General features: G+C 37.2%; 1 protein-coding gene across 1 annotated transcript; it reads right to left on the minus strand.

Moving 5' to 3' along the window:
• Positions 1 to 204: 204 nt before the first annotated feature.
• On the minus strand, positions 205 to 16,597 carry ALLC (allantoicase). Its single transcript, XM_088150125.1, is given in 10 exon segments — positions 205 to 599; positions 3,359 to 3,467; positions 4,898 to 4,971; positions 6,872 to 7,027; positions 8,010 to 8,142; positions 9,802 to 9,881; positions 11,796 to 11,909; positions 15,115 to 15,198; positions 15,762 to 15,813; positions 16,508 to 16,597. Coding segments are annotated over 10 exon segments (1,287 nt in total).
• Between the last annotated feature and the right edge of the window lie 3,874 nt (positions 16,598 to 20,471).

Consider the following 20,471-nt stretch of genomic DNA (forward strand, 5'->3'; position numbering starts at 1 on the left):
AAGGAGGCCTCAGAGACTGCCCAGCCCCTAGTTTAAAAGATCCTGCTTCCCCAACCTCCTACCTCATAGTGTCACCAACACTGATCCCCCTACCCCAAGCCCCCCCCCCCACCCCCGACAAGTCCTCCGATGGGCAGCTTTGTCTCGCCCACCTTAACCTCAATCCACCGGGCCAGACGTCACGTGAAGGGGAAGGATTGTGACTCACAGCTTATGGCAAGCATCCTGCAAGGTGGAGTAGTTGCCTGGAAACATTATTGGGGGAAAATGAAGGCGAGAAGCCGGCGCGCTGCAAACCTTAGTCTGGAAGTCCCAGGAATTCCGACGGCGGGATTCCCAGGTCTGGGACTTAAAAGGCGGGAAACGTGAGGCTGGGAGCGCCGCCCGCGGTTCGCAGCAGCTTCCCGCAGATACCGGACGAGTCGTCCCGCCGCAGCCGATGGCAGGCTGGAGATGGCTGGCTAACTCTCCCCCAACACTCAGGGGACTCCCAAACTCCTTTTTGTTGCTCCGTGGACTAGGAATCCCACCGCGCGTCTCTTTTTCCCCTTCAATGGAGCTCGAGCCTGGTGAGTTGGAAGACAAGCCGGTGCGATTTCCTGAGCAAAAATGTGGACGTGGTTTGCCGTTGCCTTTTCCCGCTATGTTTTTTCAACTTCCAATCTAAGCTAGAGGCCTGCACTAAATGGTCCCCGTGCAAGTGATAACCGGGAGCGACCCTTCCTTGTTTTCTAGACCACTATTTCTCAACCTTGGCAACTTCAAGCAGTGTGAACTTCAACTCCCAGAATTCCCCAGCCAGCATGCTGGCTGGAGAATTCTGGGAGTTGAAATCCACACAGTATGAAGTTGCCAAGATTCAGAAAAGCACTGTTCTAGACAGTCAGTGCGACTTTCAAATCTCTGCTTTCAAATAATAATAAAAATTTAAACATCACCTCCCCACCTCCACTTCCTGCTTATTTACGTGTTTATGTATTTAGGTGTTGCTATTTATGGTCGAAACAGCCCTTGTTTTCCATCCATATTGCCTTTACCACCCAGTGCAGGCTGGCGGCATGTCCACTGACGGCTAGATCTGCAATCAGTCCACTTCCATTTATATGAGCAAGAGTGGGTCAAATGATCAAGTTATCAGCTTTCAGGAAAGTGAAGGGTAACTGAGAATCTTTTGGCTCAGACATCTGCGATTACTGAAACATGAATGGGCACATAATAACAACATTTTCTCTAGCACCCCCCCTCCTTTTTCGGGGTTGAAGTAAATAGGATAAAAACAGCAAGTCTGCTATAGCGAGTTGTATTTAGAGATTTGAAAGAAAAATGGATGAAAATAAATTTAATTGAGAAATGTGTGCTGTTTCACATTGCAAACAGAAAACTCCTTTTTTTCTGGATTTTTTTCAGCTTCTTAGTGTTTTCCCACTTGGCACCTAATCATGGCCCCCAAATTTCTTGTAAATAAAAATGGCGTGCCTGGGTTGATTCCCGTTGGAGGAAGTCATGCTGCAAATGCCTCTCTACTGAGTGGTAAAACTGCCTACCTGGAAATAGCTTGGTTGGATTTGGGGCAGAACAGGTTGTTTTGCATTACTTATCACATGTAGACATATCACAGAAAGTAATGAGTGGGAAACAGCATGAGTTATTCTGTTCCAACACAGTGGATTGTTGGAAAGGAAATGCATTATATCAAAAGGCCTAGAAGCCTATCTGTCCATCAGCAGGACGATGCTTTGGGAGCTGAACAGAACTGGACTAAATTTGGTGTTGGAAGGAGAAGCCACCAAAAAGAAAAAAAGATTGAGTTAAAAATGGGTTAGATCTTTCCAGAGGCTGCAGAAAAAAAGATCCCGCAAAGAATCCCTGCGGGAGAGTCCATTGGGGAATGGCTCAGACTGTTGCTGGCCTCTCCATTCTCAGGTTTCCCTCCCTCCTGGTCAAGTGGAACTTTCCATTCTCTTCAATTAAAAGAATATTTTAAAAATTAGGTGAGACAGGAATCTGGTCAATGCCAAGAAAGGGAGAGACGAGCAACATGGGCACTCCAGTGCCTAACTCTGAAATAAATTGAAGCACAAACTATTATGTTTGCATATATACACAGTCAGAAATATAAATATTTTATTACATTTTAATTCATAAAAAAACATCAGTGAGAAGAGAATTAAAAGAGTCAACATTTATTTATTTATTATTAAATTTTTATGCTGCCCATCGCCCCCAGAGGGTGACTCTGGGTGGCTTACAATTAAAAAAAATTGTTTTATTTCAATTCTAAGAAAAAGAATTATTAAAATATTGGCTTCAGTACACAAAATCCAAATAAGCTGTGTAATATTCATCACATGGTGATATTTTTACAATTGGTTTTGATAAACTTAGTATTTTTTAGAAACACTTTTACCCTATGCACAGTTCCTCAGAGTACATATTTTCAGATTTGTAAAAATTACTTCCAAAAACAGACTCATACTATAAAGCCTACATAAATTATACCACGTACTGTTATGTATACTGGATTTTCTCAAATGTAATATATCTTTAAAAAGATATATTACATATATGAAAAAAGATATATAGGGGTTTGATGTATTATGAGCAATTCAAACGTGTTTTAATTATATATTGACAAACAATTTAGAAAAAAAGCATTTTATTACATGGTTATAATTTTCATGTCTTTCCTCTTATACAGTGGGGCAAAAAACTATGTAGTCAGCCACCAATTGTGCAAGTTCTCCCACTTAAAAAGATGAGAGAGGCCTGTAATTTTCATCATAGGTATACCTCAACTATGAGAGACAAAATGGGGGAAAAAATCCAGAAAATCACATTGTCTGATTTTTAAAGAATTTATTTGCAAATCATGGTGGAAAATAAGTATTTGGTCAATATCAGAAGTTCATCTCAATACTTTGTTATATATCCTTTGTTGGCAATGACAGGTCAAACGTTTTCTGTAAGTCTTCACAAGGTTTTCACACACTGTTGCTGGTATTTTGGCCCATTCCTCCATGCAGATCTCCTCTAGAGCAGTGATGTTTGGGGGCAGTCGCTGGGCAAGTAAACCTAAGGCATTTATTTAGGGTAAGCATACAGTTACGTGTACTTGAAAGAAACATGGATTAGATAATATATGAGTTATAGAATGATCTGTGAAATTTTGAAAGCTGAACTATTGGGTAATGAATGTTACAAACATTTATGCTAAACCTAGTATAAAATTGCTACCTTTTAACAAAAGATGCCAAAATGTGTTCATGCCTATTTTTCAGAAAAAGTATTTTTGGGATAGTAATGAACTTCTCCATATAGAAGACATTTAGAAGATCCTTGAAACTGGCACATAATTTACCTTTAAAATGACTGGTATCTATTTCTATGTGAGTTACTGTGCCTGAATGACCCAGTCTAAAGATTGCCCATTCATTTCCTGGTATGAGGAGCATTCCCTTGTCATCAACCTGGAATAAAAAAGAAGACTTTTATTTAGAAGAGGATTTCTTCCTCATTTTTTTTTTAATTCAGGGAACAGGAAGCACGATTTGCTTACACCTGCAGGCACATTCTCCCCTTGTGAAACATAATGATATAGCTAAACAGATTTGTGCCTTATATATGATTTATTAATTTATATTGGTTTGCTATATACATTCCAAGTTTTCTCCAAAAGCTCAAGATAGCAGACTCGTTCTTCCTCCCATTTTATTCTACCAACATAAGCCAGTTTCTAGATCAGCTCTATTACACTGATTAGCTGCCACCTGCCCTCCAGAAGAACAGATCCTGCCATGCAGATAGGAAGACCAATACCCATGACGCTTGCAGAAAATACATTTGTGCATTCCAATCCCAAAATTTTAAAAGCATGTTTTCACCTAACATGAAGTAGTATATAAACACTTCCTGCTTCCGGTATTCTGGTCTATGTATTCATTATAATTCATTCATTATATAAATGATGCAGTTACTTGAAAAATATTAGGAAAAATATATTGGCAAATAGGTAAAGAATGCTAGATGTTGCGTATTCTTTTGCTTTGGAGATCAATATCCTGTCGTGCGAAAACTATACAGTGGTACCTCGGTTCACGAAATTAATTCGTTCCACGACTCTGGTCACGACCCGAATCAAATTTTCCCATAAGGTTCAATGTAAATACGGTTAATCCATTCTGACCCCTCCGAATTTGGTCGCCAACCGATTTTGGTCGCGTCCCAAATCAAATTTTCCCATAAGGTTCAATGTAAATACGGTTAATCCATTCTGACCCCTCCGAATTTGGTCGCCAACCGATTTTGGTCGCATCCCAAATCAAATTTTCCCATAAGGTTCAATGTAAATACGGTTAATCCGTTCTGACCCCTCCGAATTTGGTCGCCAACCGATTTTGGTTGCGACCCGAATCAAATTTTCCCATAAGGTTCAATGTAAATACGGTTAATCCATTCTGACCCCTCCGAATTTGGTCGCCAACCGATTTTGGTCGCAACCTGAATCAAATTTTCCCATAAGCTCCAATGTAAATATGGTTAATCCATTCTGAACCATATGTATTTTTTTTTTTAAACCACAAAAATATGACACAAAGTACAGTACGAAGAGAGAGAACGCTAACCTTGCTTGAGGCATGGAGGACAGGAAGGCGAGTGGGGAGGCGGTTATTGCTTGGAGGGAGAGTCCCCCTCCCTACAGGAAGCCATGACAACGTGTCACGGCAGGGAAAATGGCTGTGGATCCTGTTCGTCACCCGATCCGGCGTTCGCGAACGGAAGCAAAATTTTGCGAATGGAGCTGTTCGTGACCCAAATTGTTCGTGAACAGAAGCGTTCGTGACCTGAGGTACCACTGTATTTAGTAATAAGCTGTTAATTGTAACTGACGAATTCTTACTTTTAAAATTGGTGGTCTTTCCAAATTTCTTCTCGTTTCCCATCCATCTTTCATGGACTTTGCTTTTCCTATTCCTATGCCAATACAAAAGAATTCAAAAGTGTAAACTAGGGGTGAGCAGCACAGTACTTGAAGTTGCCAAGGTCAACCAGAACAGCACCCACAATTTGATAACATTAAATTAAAATGTTTTTAAGAAAAAAATGATGAAATCTTGCCAGATTTTGACATTCTTACATATTTTATACAATTTTGAGATGAAATTGCCACAGTCATTCAGGATTTGGCAATCTCATGAGATCTGAGCCAAACTATTTTACAGAAATGACATTTTGGATCTGAGAGTTTGCTCACCTTTACATATCATCTGCAATTATTTTAATTTGTTTGGAAGGGAGAGATTTTTTCTTCATTTAACAGAGCCATTAAGCTTAACTGCCTACTGATATAGTTGTGATCAGTTGATTACTATTTAGTTTAATTAAACTTGTATATAAATAAATGTTGCAGAAACTTTTGCAGAAGAATTATATTTTCCTGTTCCTAGATCCTGAAGAGCCCACAATTAGCTCTGCATATCCAAGGAGGCTATGGATTTGTCTGCATTAAATTGCCCATATGATGGATCTTTTGAAACCATGGATTTTGAAGGGGATTTTTTGAGATATGGCATATGGATCTGTTGCTTACAGAAATAATCAAACATTTTATCCAGTGCATCAAATTCTTGGATATGCTATTTGAAGTCATGCCTTAGATCATAATAAGCTTGAATCATAAAACAATACCTTAAAAGAAGCATTCTTATTTCTATGTAAATGTTGGACAATTAATCAGAAGCAGGTCTTTATTAATCAATATATAAATATAGTCTTAGAAATTAGTTTAATGTCAAATTATACTTGATTGTTTCATATATTAAGTATATATACATTAGCGTCTTATTTAACTGCATTTGTCTAACACAATCTTTCATTTAGGTATGATTTTCACTCTATTCTTTTATGCTTTCTGCACTTTCATTTTGCATGACAGTAAGTTTTAGTGTGTTTTAAAGTTGGTGATAAAAAGCTACAATGAAAAGCATGAGGATCCCAAAGTTGTCATATTTTTAATACAGGTAGTCCCCAGTTTAAGAACAAGTTCCATTTCCAATGTCTGTCCTTATGTTGAATTTGTATGTAAGACGGAACAGTAATATTGTATAATTAACTTGAACCATTGTGTATTTAATTTGAATCATTGTGTATTTAATTTCAATTTTGCTACAGTAGGCTCCATTCTTAACTATGGATCGTCCTTAAACTGGGCGTTCTTAACTCTGGGATTCCCTGTAACTCCTTTTCTGTAAATGACTTGTACAGCCTCTCCAATCTTGTACCCTTCGAATCTGTTAGACTTTAATTCCTACAAAGTCCTGCTGACTTAGGAAACACTGAGCTAGTACTGTATGGATCTTCCACATTTTCCCTGTGGTCAACTTCTGTATTTTCAATTGCAACTTATAAATATTTGCTTAAAAACACCACCACAAATCATTATCAGATGGAACCTGAATGTCTTCAAGAAAATTGAAGAGCATAAAAGCAATGTATCTGAACATTTATATCCAACATGTACAGTCTTGCTTTTCCAGTACATTTATAAACTGGAGAAGTCAATTTTAAACAATCAAAGAAGTCTTGTTTAGCAAAATAATGGTTTTCTCAGAAAAAACAGAATGAATTAACCAAATACTACCTCTGCCCAGAGCCTGTTCATCTCAGCTGTGTTTACTGGGAGCCAAACACAAGCATAATTAACATAAATAAATGTTTCATTTACAGTAATGTACTACGTGTGAACAACAACACTAGTGTTTTGAGGAATGGTTTTCATGATTCATGGTTCTTTGATTACCATACTATGCTGTAGTAGTTGGATTAAATGAAATCTAAAAAAATAGCCTTCAACCATGTCCATTCTTGCTCTTGCCTATGATATTTTGGGGGTGACCCAGTTGAGCATCACTATATCCAATACAAATTCCTCCATTCACTGTTGCTACCAAGTCATTCAAGTGATTCAGGCCACAAAGTGACCAGTCTTTCAACATTGTACCATATACTTTTAAACGTGCAATTCCACCATCTGCAGGAAAAGAAAAATAATCAATTAATGTCTGATTTTTCTATTTATAGAATTCTCAAGGCAGCTAACAATATACTGTAAAGAATACCAAAAAAGAAGATAAAACCACATTAAATATACAAATACTGTATAAATACTACAATAGAATTCAACTGCATTCATTAATCAGTGCACTGATTAAATGAAATGTGAGTTTACATTAGAATAAATCAAAGCACCCATGATACCATTCTTGAAAATGAAATGGCAACATTAAGTTCAGTCTTGCACATGACATCGAGTCAAGGATCCCACTGCAGAATGCAACTACAGAACACCCATATGAAGCATCCTAACAGTTTCACTATTTATAGACCTTTATAGGAAACCATCATCTGAAAGAAAGAACTGGAAAATATACTAGCTACGCAGGAGATCAATTTACTTGATAGCTCTTGCAACTGATACAAACATTTGCATACTTTATATCACCTTTTAGGATTTATATAAATTTGCATTTAAATGTGTTCAATCTTCATGACGCTTAATTGTATGGTTTGTAATCAATAATTATAGGTAATACACTTACTTGGATTTGACATTAAAATTAAAATTCTATTGCTGGTTTATTACTGAAAATATGACATACAGACAGAACCAATTATTTCATAATTACAGAAAAGAGATCCACTTATTCATAATTTTATTAAGAACACAAACATATGCTCTGTTTCATTTTATTCAAAATTCCATTAAATCTCATAGTAAGGTAGGAATTATCCCAGCAGTTTTGTCTAAGAGCAAGACATATTTACATGCATGTGTACAAGATCACACACATAAGTGTAAAATAAAGGAAACATTAATCTAAAACTTCAATCTAAAGGAAGATTTTTATCTCTTTTTAGTGCCCATAATTATGTTCATTAACACTATTCATGAATAGGACTGAATGAAACAGACAGCCAAATGCCTTTTGATTCACATCTTACATAGGTCTTACCAGGATATAAGTTGAATCTTAGATGAGTCCACCTTTGCTTTGAATTCACAAAAAAATAGTTATGGCCAGTATCAAGATTTCCTGATTTTGTTTCTGATACAGGAACCAAAACAGTCCATTCATGTGACTTCATCTGAAAATAAGCATTACTTATTTGTCTTTGTGTCAACAATTTTATTTAGAATTATTTTAATATAATTGAACTAATAAGTCAATCCTATATATTTTAGCTTTTTGTTTTGCCATTATTGTTTCAAAAACACATTTCTCTACATGATTCAAATTGCAGTGCATCTGCATTTATTGGTCAGTTTTAAAGATTCCAAAACAGTTTTGAGAATATCATAAATATAGGAACAGTACTACCTAAACTTCTTATCTTTGAGGCACAAAAGTTCTAATGTTTTATCAACTTTCTTTAAAAGAACAATAACTAATAGGACCAAGTTAGTATTATGTTATGTTAGGAAATTATTTTATTGCATTGTTGAGCCTGGCTTGAAGCTGTAGTAATTAAAGAATTATGAAATATAATATACAGGCCTGCATACATTTAACTTGTCAAGAGGTTTCACTGGTCAACAAGCTAAACCAAGAAAGCTATAAAATACAAAAAGTCTTACTCTACAAAAAGCATTTACTGAGAATGGTTAAATTCAGTGCAAAATTGGTCAGTGTTGACCTGAAACTTGTTGGAAATATGGCCTTCTTAGTGTAAGATTGGATGACTGATAATGTTACCATTTTTTAAAAGAAATCTACAGAAGAATCAGGACTTTGCAAAGCTTTGGGATTTTCCTAGATAAATTGGTGGAAAACAATATTGAAACTAGAATTATGAAAAATACAGGCAAACAAACCTTCTTAAAGAAAAGAATCACTATACCTTCTACAAAGAAAAATAATATTTTGAACTTGCACAAAACAGTGTTCTGTGAAACAAAGTTATTCCTTAGACAAAATTTGTAGCACAGTTCTTTTTAGGTGTTTCAGAATGGGGCTGTGCCCGCTGTCAAATCTCTTTGACAAATCTCAAACTTTCTGTTAATCCCGTTCCTGAGATCAGAATGTCCAACGCACACTCTGTAAAGGGACATCTACAAGTCTACAGTTGTATGCATGTAGATTCTTATGCATTGATGCACTCAGTTAATTTCAGGGCATGATCTTGCTTCAGCATCATCCCCCTTCTGTGCACAGAATGAACTTATGGAAGGGAAGATGTGACTAGAGCTATTAAGTCTACACTACACTTCTTTCCAGCAGAATGAGAAATGCGTGAATTTGGCGTCTGTTTTTCAAGCCTTACGTTGCATGATCCCATGTGTGAATTGCTAGGAGACTGAAACATGCCCATTATTGTCCTTAAACTCAGCAAAGATCAACAGACATGAGGTGAATACAGAAACAACATGAAAAAAATCTAGACAGAAACAGGAAAGAGGGCACTCAGAGATACAGGGAGATTACATTTGAGGAAACGGGAGGAGAAAAATGGGAGCCAAAGCAAAGCAAAAAAGAAGGAACAGCAATAGGATAGATCGTTTCCATCACTGAACAGCAATAGGATAGATCGTTTCCATCACTGGCTACTTCTTGCCACAGTGTGGGCCCCTCCCTTACTGTGCTTCAGTTCCTTGATCCTTTATAATAGCCAGAGAGTTCTCTCATAAGGTCCTTTCCACAATGCTAATTAGTCAAGAAATGTTTCGTTATGCACTGCAGTTTCAGTATGTAAAATGAAGGGGTGAGCCATTATCTAGTGTTTTCTTCTGCTCAGGAGCCACAGTACCTCCTTGGCAGCCTCCAACTCTTCCTCTGAAGCTGTAGTTCCTATTCGGTTCCCTCTTAGGGGAAGCAGTGGTACCTCTTCTGGAAAGAAAATACACCAGAAATATAAAAGACCACTCTGTCAAAACCCAGATCTTTCTGCCCACAGCATAACATACTGAAAATGGCTCCCTGCCATATTTTCTTATGTTATGCTGCCAAGAAAGGGCTTGTTGGAGAAAGACTGAGAATCAAATTACATGTGACCCTGGCCCAAAGGAATCTCCACTTTAAAAGCTGTTGCAGGGGATTCTGATTTAGACTGGGGCCATTCCATGCAGGAAAGGGAGTTGATATTTTCTTTCAGAGACCCAACTGCTTCCCCCGTTAATACCGATAGCCACAGATGGAAAATGTGCCTAGTCTTTGGATTAGTAGCAGTTCAAGGGAGAAGATTTAGGGTTCTTCTGCACAGGTTACTAACAGATTGCAGCAGGAAGATGTATTGCTAAGTCTTTCCAGAAGAAACCAATGACTTTGGTTTCCATTTACTTGACCCACCTTGCACTCATATTTTCCTGCACTTCCTGCAGTGGTACCTTCCATCTTCTGCCAAAACAAACCTTATAGTTTCGACTGTCTGTGGCACCTCAGACTGAGGCAAGGTTAGGAGTGGGGACTTGCCTTGCTTCTATTGACCAACTGATGCTGCTGGGGGCACACACACACACACACACACACACACACACACATACCCTTTGATCTTTAGCCACTGTTCTCCAGGACCATTTTTCTTTTGGTAGCAGGAGAAGCAAGGCTGTCCTGTAGTAGGAAAGACCCACCTCTCCCATTTCTCCTGCTAGACTTGCCAGACCTGAAAACAAATATCCAGGCTGCCAGATAACAAGAAAAAGGGAAGGGGGGAGGAAACACCTCTTTATTCACCAGTTCTCCTATCTTATGGTGGTCTGTGGGATTGAAGAACTGTCAAAGGAGGGAAAGAGGGGGGAATGGCTGTCTACCCATCTTCTGCAGATTAGGTACTGCAGTGCTTAATCTGCAGATGGCTAGGGCCACTAACCTCAGGGGATGACAATTAAGTAGATGTTTCCAACTACTTTCTCTTCTGTTTGGGTGTAGGGTAGTGGGAGGAAGTGACTTTCAGCTGCTGTACCCCGTGATGAAGAGGGTGTGGTGGGGGGAAGAAGTCTTTTTGGTGTGGGTTTTCCAATCCCACAGAGTGATCCACAGGATGGGAGAACTGCTGCCCAAAAGACCTACTTTCCTCCTTCTTCCCCTGCATCTCTTGCCATGGATTGCAGGAAAAGTTTGGGGGGGGGGGATAAAAGAGGGGGAAACAGCTACTTTGCTGCCAGTTCTCCAATTCCCTGAAATGATCATTTCATGGGATCAAACAACTGAGAGCAGAAGACCCCCTGTTCTCCCTTACTGCTGTCTGATAGGATTGGGTCTTGAGGACACCATTTTACAATGGTTCCTGTCCATCCTGTCAGATTCTGCCCAGAAGTTGTTGCTGGGGGACTACTCTTCAGTGTCTAAATCATTGATGTATGATTTCCCATAGGATTCCATTTTTTTCCCTGTGTTTTTCAACATCTACATGAAACCACTGGGGGAGATCAGCTGGAGTTCTGGAGTGGGATATCAGTATGGTGATGATACCCAAGTCTTTACTGGTTACCATCCAGTTCCAAAAAAGCAGTTGATATCTTGAATGTTGCCTAAGTTTAATAATCAGCTGGATGAGACAGAAAAAGTTAAAACTGAATCCAGACAAGATGGAGGTGCTGATGGTAAATAGGAAAGTGGATTCAAAAATTGAGATTCAGCCAGTTTGGGAAAGGATTGTCCTCCCGCCTCCTAAAGAACAATCTGGGAATCCTCCTTGATGTTCATCTGCCAGTGGATTCACAGGCAGCAGCCATAGCAAGGAGCACCTTTGCATAGCTGTCTAGTGCGCCAAGCCCTCTGTTAGCTATGGAATAATTTAATTACCTGATTTCAAACAAGCTGCTTGAATTGATATCCATGGAGCACAGTTGCCAGCTAAATAAGATGTATCTACATCAAACCCACAAATAATGCCTGGCATTCCCAACCGATCATGACCTAAAATTCAAAGACATACTTTAAGAAAGAAACAGTAGGGCTCCACCAAAGTTAATACAGATTCAAGAAACTTGTAAGTATGAATTTAGTATAACCAAGAAAGTTGACACACACAAAAACCAAACTATAATGCATGGCAGCACTTAAGACTGGAGTTTTTGAATGCTATTCACATCTGTTTTTTCTTTTTTAAGTAATAGAGCGGAATCGTGTCTGTGGTAAATGTTCAATTGTTGATGCATTCCCCAAGTGCCAAAACCTAGTTGTGGGTAATACTTCTAATTACTCCCAAATATAAAACAGATAATAAAGTCTGAATATCCTCAAGGGAGAAAAAGCTGAAGGTGAATTAAAAAATCAATTTAGTGTGTGGTGGTGGTTTATTAATACGCATTAGAAGTTGGTGAAACCTTCTCAATGATTGCTCACAAACATCTTTGTCCATTTAAGGATATCATTTTGAGAGGACTTAAATGGAACAGCGTGTGGTAAATTCTACCCATGACCAAACATAAATATATGAAGGATAAGAAATACATTGGGTTTTATTTCTTTTAAATTCAAGATGATCTAATCTATTGTTTGGGAACTGTTCTCCTCCCACACAATTATTCTATTAATATGTTTTCTTGGAATAATTTCGTTATCAGTATGGATGTCTACAATAATTGCTGAACTGTCAAGGAGCATGTGGATTGCTGGATAACGTCAACTAGTGATGGGTAAAAATAGAGACTGAGGACAGTTCTTGGGATAGTTTAAGGGCCCTGAAAGCATATCTACAGGAATTACCTTGGCGGGGGAAAAGGAAGCAGAGATAATATATTCTTTTTTTTTTTAATATTTTTTTATTTTTACAACAAACACAAAACATACATGAACAAGCAAAAACATAGAAAGGCATAAAAAAAGCATCTTCCATTTTATACCGTGTGTCAACCAGTTACCAACTCGTTGGTGCCCCTTTCTTAATCTTAAATTCTCACATCATCTATTCAAAATATACTTGTATACTTATCAATTAACAATTATTAATCATTCATAGCTAATCTATAGAATCATTTATTACAAGAAATTTTAACTTTCAATAGGATTAGTAATACATTTTCATCTATCGATTATATGTGTATATATATAATAATTAATATCAAATTTCTATTATAAAATTTCCTAATCCATTACATTACTATATTTTCTCAGTGTCATATAAAATTACTTATCTTCTTACTCTAATTTCAAATCTCAATTTAACTCATCTCTGCACATTCCATAATTTTCAATAACTTCCTCCTGCATAAGTACTTTTTAATTTTTCCAATTCTTAAAAGTTACAGTTCTAACCAGTATCAGTTACAATATCAGTTACAGTTCTGACCGGGTTACAGTTCTAACCAGATTCTTCACTACATGTTTCAACAAAAATGTCTCTAGTTTAAAATCTATATGTTACTATATTCAACCATGTATAAATTTTAGTCTAATCTCTTGAAACATTTACAATCAAATACAATTTTTAACTATATATCTCAGATTTATACTTTATTCCAGCGCTTGCATAATTTTAAGTTCACCCTTTTCATTCAATATCCCAAAATATCTAGCTGTTTATTCCTTTTTCTATATTATTGGATAAGAGAAAGCAATAATAAATGTCCTTTCAAACATTCTGCTTTTTGAAGCTTCTGTCAGTTCCATCATTGTTGTATTCCCCTCGTTTTTTCTTTAAACATCTGAAGTAGTTTCTTTCAATATTGTTTTACTTCTTCTTTTTGTGCATTCTCTTAGTACGATTTTCCATTATAATCTTGTATAATCTTTTTCTCACCCTCAGTGCCAAGAACAAGTCTGTCCCTCTTCATTTATCAGTTGATTAACCCTTTTAATTCTCAGTTTATAAGCCTCACAATAATTCTGTTTAATGTTTCTGATTTCTTGTACCATTTCTTCCTTTTCCATTGATCCCGTTTTATGTTTAATTAAGTCCATTTTAGCTTTAATATCTTTTTTTCTTTTTTTTTGTGGAAATTTCTGCAGCTCTTCTTCCAGTTTTTTATAGTCATCCTCAATAGTTTAAAGATCTTTTTCTGCATTGTGTTTCTCGTATAGTTTATTATCTTGATAAACCTTCATTGAGTCAAAGGATTCTTTATCTTTGTTCTTGCCAAAAATAAGAAAAAAAAGAAGCAAGAGGAGAAAAAAAAAAAGAAGAGGAGGGAAAAGACTAAGTCTCTTTAAAAAAATCCAACTGAGGGGGGAATGGAGAGCAAAGCAGAGCTTCTAGCAGAAAGAAGAGCTACTGCCACTAATCAGGGCTCTTGTGACTAGCTCAAACTTTCCATCTTGATATTTTCAAAATCGCTTTCAACTCCACTTTCTTGTTTATAGTTACGGATGGCACCTGTATAAACATGCACATCCCACTATCTTTTTAGAAAGCACAGGGTCCTTGAGCATGCATCACAATAGAAGAAAAAAAGCACTATGTCGAGCCTCTAGATGGCAGTGCATCTTTCTTTCATTTACTTTCTCTTAACTCCACTTTCCCCATTTCATAATCAAAAAGTATAAATTTCTTATAACAATAAAAAAATCTTAGTCAAAAAAAAGGCTTAAGATAAAAAGTTATTGAGTATTAAAAAGAAAAAGCCAATCCAGTTAAAAATATATTTTTTTAAGAGAAAAAACATCTTGCCAATTCCACTAAAAAGGGAAAGTTGAAAAGAAAAAAAATTTCCCCCCCTTTTTTTATAAGGCTCAATCTCGCCGCTTAATCCACTTTTCTTCACTTTTAAAAATCTCTTTAAGTTACTTAAGGTGTTCTCTAAGAATAGTTGAATAATAAAAGTCCATCTCACCCAGTTGACACCCCTCTCTTCCTTCTTCCTTTGGAGCTGTCCCGGCTTTCGCAGCCATTTTGGCTGCCTCTCCTCCGCCGGCTTCAAGAGCTTCTCCCGGGATCAATCTGGGACTTGCGGCGTCCCTGAGATCCGCGGGACGCGCCCTTTGCGATCGCCATCTCTACGGGACGGCTTAGGTCCATCGGGACCGTCCGGGGGAGGAGATATCGGCTGCGATCCTGGGAGCCCAGGATCGCCCGCCGTATCGCCGCGACGCCAGCTCCACCCCCCTCGAGATAATATATTCTTAATAGCTATGGAATATTCTAACAAAGATGCTGAGCAGAAGTTCTTCTCCCCTGTGTTACCTGGAATACGCTTTCTCCTGGTCTCCCATCCATCTCTTCATTTCCAGTCAGTGAATAGATCAGCATGGTCTTTGTTTCTAGAAAAATATAACCAATGAAGATGGCTAAAATTGGCTTTGCATTATAACATCTTACAGTATTCTGAGCAAGTTGACAGACTCTGAAAGTTATAGAAATCTTATTTCCATAAGAGAAGAACCCCTCACTGCCTAATAGTTAATAAACATTGAAATAAGACTTTTTAGTGCTTCCATATATGTTCTAATTTCGGGCCTCAATCTAAAGAAAACTAATGCCTGTCCAAAGGCTGTTCGTGGGACAATGAATTACAATTTCTTTTTGCACAGAAGTATATTCCTGTGCGCGTGGGCCCCTTTCAGACTCAGCAATTGTGCATCACATGAAGGAGTACTACATACTCGTTATAGAAACATATTGGACTACCATAATTCTCCAACACCATTTCATCCCAAGGAAGCTAATCCCTACAGTGCTTTCCTTTGGATTGCCCAAGAAAGAAACTAGTCCTCATACCAGTTACTTGAAAAGTGAAGAATGTATAAACACCTGAAATGCAATTCCTGATTTTTATTAACTTCCTCTAATAACCTTTACCACAGCCCATTCATACTCCAGAAAAGAGCATACCTTCAAGAGATTTTCTGCAGGAGCAAAGAAATCATCTGTTGCAAATAAAATCTTTATAAAAATAAAACAAAATAGGAATTATAACAGCAGTTGCAAAATGATTGCTAATTTTATTTTACATAGAGCATTGGAGTTAACCAGAATAGTAACTAATCTGATCCCTTGGTACATCCTCCTTCTTTTTTGCTTCTGCAAAGTATGAAGGGCCAAATGTAGTCTATAAGCAAAGAGCCATATTTATTATTACTTAGATTTATATATGTATGTTTTCAGTATCATCTTTCTATGGTGAATGTGTGCACATTGGATTTTTTTTTTTTTTTACCATGAGTGTCTATGTGCATGTTATAGGATTTGTTTTGGTGGATTATAAACCTTCAGTTAAGAGCTGTGTCCTGTTTTATATAGCACATTTATTTGAAAATGCTTTCTAGAACCAACAATTCATTGTTATTATTACTTATATTGAAATACTTTCAAATGAGCAGGCTCCAATATCAAAATAGCTATTTCATTTCTAAAGAGTAAAGGCAGGGTAGACAATTGGGTGTCCATGAGATTTACCACTGCTCTTTGCCATGCTTTCTCCAGCACATGGGAGCTGAAATCCAAAACATCTGGATGGTACTAGGGTGCCTATTACTGCTTTGGTTACTGTGTGGAAAATTGGGAGTGAGAGTATTCCATTTATGACATTCCTGTTTTTCTAACTCATACTCGTTTTAATGAATTGCACTGAGCGTACCTTTCCTCCAGTAGAGTTGCATCCTAAATCATTCAAATTCAGAAAGTCGGGTAAAATATTAGATTTTTCTTCCTGGAGGTGAACAGCCATTTTTTTCTTCAAAAGATAAAATTGAAATAAATAAGTACTTTAGAAAATAACAAAAATAAACAATTATCTCCTTGCTGTATGTTCATTTTTTTAAATTCTTTAAACCCTAAGAAGTAAAGAAATCTGAATTAATTATGTAATTTTAAATGATTATTATAGTATTATAGACTGATTACATTTAGTATGAAAATAATACACTGCAGTGTATTTTTGCAGTGGTTTAGATCTTAAGATAATTCTAAGTAAAAGAACTTCCCCAACAGAAATTAATTTATTTAAGTAATTCCTTCCTTTTCTCCCAGAATATGGTTCATTCATCAGCAACTATTCTTTTTCTTCTTCATCATCATCATCATCACCTATATTAGGGCAAGACTGCTGAAATAGAAGTGAAAAATCCTGTCAGAGCGTTTTGCAGCTGAATTCACTAATGAAAACTTAAATACAGCTTGCAAATAATACCCTACCCATAGTCTTCACTGTTCTCGGTCTGAGTCATTTATGAAGACTGAAAAATCTAGTCCAGAGCTGTATTTCTAGAAAGAAACAGGTTTTTTTTCTCCATTGAACAAACATTATATTTTCATTGTCCAATTCCTATTTAACCAGTTAATAAGGTATGGGAGGACAGATTCTGTTACATGCTTGTAGGGTTGAGGATTTTTACTTTTATTTTAAGATTAATGTTATAATAACTTATTACCTGGCTTTATGCCCAAACAAGATCTCCCCAAAGTTGCAAGTGAGAAATAATGAATCACATTACTGCAGGAATTAGTAAAATCCATATAAGGAACAGTTCAGATGTGGAAGCTGGTACAATCAGATTCAACCAAGAAACAAATGGGTGATCTGGGTAATAATTCAATACTATTAAATTGGGCCTCTTCATAATCTATTGACCAGGTAAGGAACTAATATTCTTGCACACAGAGAGACTTACACATTCTTAACTGTGAAACGTTTGCCACAGCATTTCAAGAAAAAATTGTAAAAATAAATCAGTCTTACTTTTTTGAACGGTTTTGCTGCTCAGCAGTTCTAATGAATCTGCAGTGTTTCAAGGGGGTTATTGGTACACAATCTAAAATAAGCTAGTTATACAATCAGTAGGCAAACATTAAATTTTATTGATTCTGTGAGAAATTCCTCCTCTGTCCAAATATCCACCCCATTTTTACTCCAACAAATATGTACAACCCTTTTACACATCATAAATATTCCCAGATTCAAACTCCTTAATATTTGTATCTAACTGGCAGATTTTAAATTAACGTAACAAAGCCCAGGCAGTACAACAAACTGTCATGATCCTTGTGTGCACATTTGCTGTTGCCTGAAACAAAAAAGTTATCATTCCCTTGTATCGTGACCCAATCTTGACAGAAAACCTACTCTTTTCAGTGAAACAGGAGACAGGAGTTATTTTATTCCATTGTAACCTGGAACAAGTTTACCATGTCCACTGTACCTGTGCAAGGCTCATTGGCTTTTTTTGAAAAAAAATCAAGGCTCTTCACACACCCTTGCCAGCTGCTAACAACACCTTGAAAGCTCCCAACTCACATTTTAAGAACTCCTGCTCTAAATGACACTGCTATCGTTAAAACAAAGATGGTTTGGAATTTGGTGGACATATCTAGAACAATCTTTATTCATTTATGGAAAGGGAGACATGCTGATATTTTTGTTTCTTTTTTGTCTGCAGTTGCCTGTAAAATGAAATGATATGTTAGAAATCTCAAAAAAAAGAAAAGAAAAGATTGTAAAAAATAAATTCTTTTTATCGGTATATCAGAAACTTTGTAAGAGCAGGTAAAGGTAATAATCATCCAATTGATGACATATGAAATATCAAGTCAATTATATCCTCCACTGACCATTTCTAATGAAAAATTGCTAAACTAAACAGCTTATTGTACTGAATTCCTTTTTAATTCTTGCTTTGAAAGCAATATTCATCCATAATTTTTTAACATTACTTGTTTCTCATAATAAGCCACGCACAGCTAATTTTTACTGTGCTTAAACAAGTTCTCTGAATTTACAGTATATAATGGTACAAATTGTTGGTGATGAAACTTCCTGCTTCCTACAGGATGACAAGGGCTATAGTACTTTCTTCTTTTTCTTTTCCCACACCAGGAGGAAAGAAAGGTGAAGATGGCAGGCTTTTATGACAGCAGGTCACTTCTTAATCAATTAAAATTTTTTAAGATAAGGTGGACCTTTTGCATCTGCCTGTAGAAACTCTGCATGACCTTGATTGCATTAGGACATATATGCTGTGCTAAATATGGACCCCCTGAATGAATGGAAGCAATCCAACCAGTGTCCCTCAGAAAGTTCTCTGTGTAAAACATATGCTAGTCCTTAACGTAGCAAAAACAGCCATGCAGAGAAGATAACAGTAAGCTGAAGGAAATGCCAAAGTACAAGGCTTTAAGAAATCCTTTTAAGCACAAGGAAAAAACATTGTAATGTAGGGACATCTGCAGGGGCATCAAAAAAACCATGATGGTGGCCACAAGTGTGTGATGGAAGATCAGCCTCTTTTTGACATGTACTGCATCTTCTGATTCCCCGCCCTTCCCCATTGTGGATGGCCTGCTGTCATGAGGACTAAGCATGGTCAGAAGACATGGTAGGTTAACAGATTCCCATTACTCCCCAAAAATCATGGGAGCACAATAGAAAAAGGGGTTTTTTTTCTTCTGAGTGTTGATGATATTAATTACCCATTCCTGGGTTTCTTATGCCTTCTTATGCATTCACCAAGCCAACTTAGGCACAGTACACTTCCATTCATTTTGCTTTGTATCATCTTAAACAGAAACCAGGTAAAATCATTTTATACACTGAAGTAGTGTACATGACTTTATTTTTTTTATTGTATTAAATTATTAACATTTATTTAGCTGCAAAGCTGTGTGGGAGAAATTGTTTAAATAATTCATTGAGAGCTGCATGCTTGGTTATTGTTTCCACCTGCAGCTTCTGAATAGCAGCTTCAACTTCCCTCCCCTCAAATAACCATAAAGGCTCAGTCTTCCTGTGGCTGTCAGTGCAGGTAGAAATAAGCAGGATACCCAGATCTATGTTTGAGAAACGTGAAATATATTGGCACTGAGATCGTTAGGGATTTTTTACTTCATTTAGGAATGGCAGAGTTTTGCAGAGACATTTTCATACATTTCTTTCTTTGTAATCTTGCCCCTTGGATTTGCCCCATCTTAATGGTGTGGCACCCCAGGATGAGAATGTGGGCTTTCCTAATATCTGGGGCCAAGGTAAAAGCCTGACATCTTGAGTGTGATGAAAAGAAGAGGTTGGCTCAGAGTGATCAAGGGAATTAAAGGTTTTAGTTTGTCTACAAATTCTGTCCTTGCAATTAGTTGTATTGAAACAGAAGAAATATGGTGCTGAGTCAGTTGATGAAAAAAAAATGGCTGCTTAGCAGTCCCACTAATGAGACAGCCCTACAAACATCAGAATCCAGATTGCTGTGTCAGCCTGCTTTCTGTTTTGGTGGTGGTTGGTTCAAAAGCAAAAAAATCAGACATGGTTTAATTGTGGCTGAGTGGCCAACCATCTCATTATTGAGTTTTCTGTATGTGAGCTGGTTGGCCTCAGTCTGATCCAGCTCTGGGTTTGTTTGTTTGCTTGTTTTTTTGGGTACTTAGTACAACTCCCAAACAGATTGTCATGCATGGGGGATGGAGTGTCTGTAGCCCACAGAGCTTCCAGGGTTGTTACCAGGAGACTCTTCTGATCTGGTGCAAGACTTCAGAGTCTGTTCCTGGTGTTGAATCACAAAGGCAGAAAGGGGATGTAGTCGGTGTACCACCCACTCCACTGCCAGGATAGTCTCTAC

The sequence above is a fragment of the Python bivittatus genome, unplaced genomic scaffold (assembly GCF_059951505.1).
Source record: "Python bivittatus isolate LINGU-HERP-01145 unplaced genomic scaffold, Pbiv_v1 ctg000020_np1212, whole genome shotgun sequence".
NCBI classification, from domain to species: domain Eukaryota; kingdom Metazoa; phylum Chordata; class Lepidosauria; order Squamata; family Pythonidae; genus Python; species Python bivittatus.